Source organism: Cavia porcellus, unplaced genomic scaffold (assembly GCF_034190915.1).
Source record: "Cavia porcellus strain 051 isolate PalLab524CR breed Dunkin Hartley unplaced genomic scaffold, mCavPor4.1 scaffold_17, whole genome shotgun sequence".
In the NCBI taxonomy this organism is placed as follows: domain Eukaryota; kingdom Metazoa; phylum Chordata; class Mammalia; order Rodentia; family Caviidae; genus Cavia; species Cavia porcellus.
The window spans coordinates 48,082,349-48,088,348 of NW_026947500.1; the positions used below are offsets into that span (position 1 = coordinate 48,082,349).

A 6,000-nucleotide genomic window follows, 5' to 3' on the forward strand; every position below is an offset into this window, starting at 1 on the left:
GCCCCAGCATTCCCATGTCTTCATCCCCTGAAGGCCTTCCTGAAAGGACCAAGGGCTCCATGCTTAGCCAGAAGTTGGGGCCACACCGGAGCAGACCTGTGGTGAGTAGTGGTGTGTTGGCTGTACCCAAGGCCTGGCCAGCTCCCTGTGGCACCCCAAATGGATAGCTGTGCCGCTCAAATCCCAGGTCAGGAAGCCCATGGCAGCTGGGAGAGAGTAGCACTCCTCACTTAAGTTGAAATGCAGGCCTCACCTCTGGTCCCCTCGCCAGTTCCTTCTAGATCTGGGGAAATCTCTAACCTAGGAGGAGGAATGCTTTCTGCCTGTTTGAACTTGTGGCAAACTTCACATATAAAAGTAGGGAGAATATGGTAACTCTGGTTTCAGTAGGTGGCAGCTTACAACCGTTCTTGGCACCTGACACCTTTGCCTGAATTATGCCATGGTTGTGTCCACACCACAACACTGCTTCAGGAAGTGGCCTAACCTGTCACAAAGGGAAGCTGACCACTGAGATGTGCGCACACGCCCCCACACCAGGACTGCCTTGAGCCGGTGGGTGCCCACCTGCAGCTGCACACTCAACTCGCAGGCCGTTGCAAGAGTGCACCCCTCCCCACTCTCCAGTCCTCTGAGCCGAGCTGTATGCAAGCACAGGCGGGGCCACACCATGGGTAGAGATGGCAGCCATCCAAGGGGCTCGGTGTGCCACACAAGAGCTGTCATTTGAGATGTGTTACTCTTGTGTATCCTGTGTTGTCCCTCAGATGTTCCTGTATTGAGCCTGCTAGTACCACAGTAAAGTCCCCAGAGAGTCCACTTGAGCTAGAGAGGTACATTCTGGTATATAGTCTAGAAGTCTGGTCCTATTGGATTGGTTGCTTCAGTGGTATGCTGAGACTACATGGTGGCAGATGCCAGGGAGGGGCCAAGATCCCAGTACCCTCTGGAAGAAGGCCACAGCCACCTCGAGAGACCTGACTTCCCTACCAGGCGCCATCACACCCTCTGCACATGGCTGGGGGGCATGCCATGTGTGATCCCTGGTGTGGCATGCCTGCTGCTGTCTAAATATGAAGCATCTTTCAAAGACTTGAAAGATTAGAGGCTTGGTTCCAGTACCCCAGGATCCAGAGGTGGGACCAGTGAAGTGACTAAATCTTGGGCATTGATTTTTTTGGTGGACTCGTCCATGGATGAGACCATAGCTGTTCAGAGGTAAAGCCTGGCTGGAGGAACTTGGTGGTCTCAGAGGCATGACCTGAACAGGCGTCTCTCCTGGCTCTTCCTGTTAGCCCTTTTGCACCATGCCATTTTCACCGTGGAGCCAGTCTACTATGAATTACAACCTCCAGAACCATGAGCCTGAGTTAACTTCTATTCCTTTAAGCTGCGCACGTCAGGCAGGTACCAGCAGTGGAAAAGCAACTAACACAAGCACCCTTCCCCAGTACTTCCCATGCCTGAGAGGCTCCTGGCCACAGCCCAGGCCCCCTCACTGGGGCTGTCTGTGAGATTCCCCAGAGTGGTATGTGCAGCAGCATCTGGAAGGCAGAGTGTCTCTGTTGCCACAGCACTGGCGGGGGGCTGGGCTTCTGTGGGCTTGCACAGTCTGCTTCCCAAGTCCCCAGGCTGGGCCTGGGCACTTCTTCTGTGTAGGGTTCCTGGGATGTGAGGTCATGGTAGGGACATTTCTGTGTGAGCATGTGACAGCAGGGACACCTGGCCCGTGGCAACAGAGAACACGGGGCATGGTGAGCAGCAGGCACATGGGCGGAGTGCTGGTCACTGTCACCTTGCTGTGGTATGTCTGGCTGAGCTCCCACGCCTGACATAAACATGGGGGCAGGGACGCTGAGCAGATGCAGGAGCGAGGGAGGCCAGCCTGACGTACAGCTCTTATCCTGCAGATCCGGAACATGGTCGCGGTGCTGGAAGTCATCTCCAGTCTGGAGAGATACCCCATTACCAAAGAGGCCCTGGAGGTGAGTACTGTGGACTGGCTGGCGCTGTCCATGCCACATGGGTTGTTTCCAGTCCCTTTTGGGTGCCTCAGAAGCCCCTGTGGTCCAGAAGCCACGGGATCCAGTCTGGGCAGCCCCGGGTGGGATATCCTACACTAACCGCATGTGCTCCTAGGAGACTCGACTCGGGAAGCTCGTCAACGACGTTCGCAAGAAAACCAAGAACGAGGAGCTCGCCAAGCGGGCCAAGAAGCTGCTCCGAAGCTGGCAGAAGCTCATTGAGCCAGCTCAGCAGAGCGAGGCGGCCCTGCGTGGGGCCAATGGGGGTGCTCACAATTGCCGGCCGGAGCCTGGGGCCATTGTGCCCAAGGGCATCCCTGACCTCAAGCACCGAAATGACCTCCAGAGGTTGCCAGGCCCGCGGCTGGACAGGCTGGGAAGCCGCAAGCGCCGAGGGGACCAGCGTGACCTCGGCCACCCCGGCCCGCCCCCCAAGGTCTCCAAGGCTGGCCATGACCTCCTGGGTCCCAACTGCTCTCCTCGTCCTACCAATGGGATCAGCGGGAGCCCGGAGAGCTTCCCCAGCCCCGTAGATGGCAGTGGGCTCCTGAGTTCTGAAGGCAGCCGCCTGGAGGCCGACGAGAATGACCAGCTCAGTGGCAAGGTCCCTGTGAACGCCGTGAGGCCGCACCCTGGCTCCCCAGGACTCGGCCGGCCCCCCGGGCCCTGCCTGCAGGCTAAGGTAGAGGAGACCCCTGGCCCTCCCCACCCCAGGGCTCCATCCCGCTGCTCCTTCAGCCCCCGGAACTCACGGCAGGAGGGCTCCTTTGCCCGACATCGGAGCCCCTACACGCCCAAGGGCTCTGTGTCTAGCCCTTTGCCTCGGCCCTCAGTGCTGGAGGCCACGCAGGTGCCATCCCCGCTGCCACCAGCCCAGCCGTCCACACCCCCTGTACGGCGGATGGAGCTGCTGCCCAGTGCAGAGAGTCCAGCACGTTGGCCGGAGCAGCCTGAGGGACACCAGCGGCTGGCAGGCCCAGGCTGCAAGGCTGGGTTGCCCCCCGCAGAGCCACACCTGCCCGTCTCAGGCTTCTCCCCGGACTCCTCCAAGGCAGACAGCGATGCGGCCTCCTCAGGTGGCTCGGACAGTCGGAAGAGGAAGAGGTACCGGTCTCGTGACTATATGGTGAACTTGGACGGGCAGGTGGCCGAGACGGGTGTCAAGCCTGTCCGGTTAAAAGAGCGCAAGCTCACCTTTGACCCAATGACCAGACAGATCAGACCTCTGACCCAGAAAGAGCCAGCACGGGCTGACAGCCCTGCGCTCACAGAGCAGCCACCCCGGACAGACCTGGAAAAGCAGGAGGCCAAGGTGAGCCTCCAGAGCCCCTTCGAGCAGACAAACTGGAAGGAGCTGTCCCGCAACGAGATCATCCAGTCGTACCTGAGCCGCCAAAGCAGCCTGCTGTCGTCGTCAGGTGCACAGACCCCGGGTGCACACCACTTCATGGCCGAGTACCTGCGGCAGGAGGAGAGCTCACGGCGCGGGGCCCGGCAGCCACACGTGCTGGTACCCCACGCGCCGCCCGCCACTCTCCCAGGGCTGAGCCGAGAGGTGACGCAGGATGACCTGGAGCGCCTGGAGGCTGGCCAGTGGCCGGGGGTGAATGGGTGTCGGGACACACAGGGTAACTGGTATGACTGGACGCAGTGCATAGCGCTCGACCCGCACGGTGATGACGGGCGGTTGAACATTCTGCCTTACGTGTGCTTGGACTGAGGCCAGCCTGGAGCTTGTCCCCACCTCGGGCTAGGGGTACGGGTGGGGTGCGGGCCTCCCTCTGGCCCTTCCCTCCACACTCTCCTTCTTTTGTGAAATGCTGCTATCAGTTTACTAACATGATTGCAAAGGAAGGACTGCGCAGAAGGAAGGACAGCCAGGGGAGTTCAGAACTCTGGCAACCAGCTGTGCAGGCATCAGGCCTGTTGCCCACCAGAGGGGGGTCATATGCGGCTCCGCCTAGGGCCCTTCGGTAGGCAGGCAGGCAGGCAGGCAGGCAGGCAGAGGACCGCAGTGGGAGAGGGTTACCTTTATCGGCGACAGACGCACGCATCTCATGTCTTTCTGTCTTTTCTGTTCCCGAGTCAGCCCAGTGTCTGTGAGATGGTGGGCTGGCCTCGGCCTCTGCTCTCCACCCAGCCCGTCTGTGAGCCGCTGGCATCGGGTGGGTAGGCTGGCTGGCCGGCATACCCCACACTCCACGGGCACCCACCCATTCCTGTCTGGTTTCAGTTGAACCCCCATTCTTAAAGAAATGCTGCAGAAATTTCAGTTTCCTTGAGTTTATTTTTATGTTCTCTTCAGCTGACCACCAGCCAGATAATACCTTTTTCCCTCACCCTTTCTGTCCTCCTCCCTCCCTGCACATGCCTAGAGAACTTCACCTTTCCAGAGCCTTGCCAGCTGTCCGCCCCCAGCAGAGCAGGTGCGAACAGCAGGGAGGCCGTCTGTGCCGGGACACTCATAACCATTCCCTTAGATGTGTTTGCCTTATGGTTATTTGTCATAAACGCGATTTGCAAAAACGAAGAGCCTTAGTGAATGTACAGTACCTAGACTTCTGTGTCCTCAGGACGTAGAAGGAGCAACTTTGCTATTTGGTCCAGTAAGTGGACACCTTGTGATATAAATGTGGAAATAAAAACAAAACATTTGCACAAACCAGACTGAGAACCATTCCTCGCTTGGACCCTCCCAGCTGAATCAGCCTCCCCTGGCTCCTGATGGCCAGGAAGTTGGGGCCACCAGCAGCTGCTGGCATGGGGGGACAGTCTGCAGGCTACCTCAGTGTCACCCAGATTCCAGACACCTGGCTCCCTGGTGAGGCCCAAGGCTGCCCTCAGCACCTGATTGATGCCTATTTTTCCCTTAGATCATCAAGTGATAAGAGAAAGGATTCCAGGTCTTTTCACTCAGAATAGATCCTTTAGTCAGTACCTACTCCCTGGGATGAGGAGACAGCTGCCCCTGAAGACACCAGGGCGCCCAGAAGCAGCAGAGCCAGCAGGGGTTCTCACTCCCCGCCTGGCACCCAGGTAAGGGCCAGGCCTATGGCTCCAGGGCCGCGTGAGGCCGGTCCTGGCCCTTCAACATCCCCCCACCCCCCGCCCGCGAAAGAGAAGCTTGTCTGCCCGCACTATGAGGAGTAAGTGACAGAAGGTCGAAGAGGGTGACGGTGGAGTGGAAGCCTTGGGACGCGCAGCTCTCGCCCAGCCTGTGCCTGCCTTGGGTCACACTATCAGGCTCCCCAAAGAAAGTCCCAAAGAACGCAAGAATAAACGGATAGCCCCACCTTTTGGAGAGGGGACCAACTGGGCTGCCACTTGCTAATTACCAAGTATGGGCGCCCCGGGAGGGTCTCCAACTTAAGCCCGCGTCGCCGAAGTGGCACAGGGGTTGGCTGCTGGAAGCAGCTGTCTTGCCTTCCTGCCCGGGGCCCACAGCAGAGCTGGGAGTAGGAATCTAAGCAGGCTGCGGGCTCAGTGGGCGTCTCCGGGCTTCGCCTGCCTGCTGTCCGAAGGACCGGGCTGGGCCTCCTACCGCGCAGCGTTCCGAGCGGTCCCAGGCTGGCCCTCCGTGGGCGCCCGCTCGACAGTGCGGCCAGGAAGACCTTTTCCCGCTCTGTGCCCGCCGCCGCCGAGCCTATCAAGAGCCTGGTTCGCTCCATGCACCGCCAACCCAGGCCCAGGTCGGACCGCCGATCCATTCGCACTCGCCCACAGGCCGGCACCTGCCTGCGGTCTCCGCCCCATCCGCGCCCTGGCTCAGTCCCGCCCACCGGAACCGCGTCGGGGGCGTAGCCAGCGCTCGGGACGTGGTGGCGGGAGCGTCGGCGGCGCGGGACGGTGACGCGCGGTGGCGGCGCCCAATGGGGAGCGTCGCCGCCGGCGCATCCGCCCCGGTCCCGCCCCCGGCCGGCGTCGGGCCGTCGGGCTGTCGGGCGCGGGAAGGGGCGGGCAGGGCGCCGCGGACAGG

General features: G+C 60.5%; 1 protein-coding gene across 1 annotated transcript in view; it reads left to right on the forward strand.

The window, feature by feature from the left end:
- Window positions 1-4,686, forward strand: part of Med26 (mediator complex subunit 26) — a 36,227-nt gene extending 31,541 nt beyond the window's left edge. Inside the window, exons 2-3 of the mRNA XM_003464244.5 lie at window positions 1,911-1,985; window positions 2,140-4,686. Of these exons, the coding sequence (XP_003464292.2) occupies window positions 1,911-1,985; window positions 2,140-3,744 (1,680 nt within the window). The 3' untranslated portion in view covers window positions 3,745-4,686. The remainder of the gene's footprint in view (window positions 1-1,910; window positions 1,986-2,139) is intronic.
- Window positions 4,687-6,000: the final 1,314 nt, after the last annotated feature.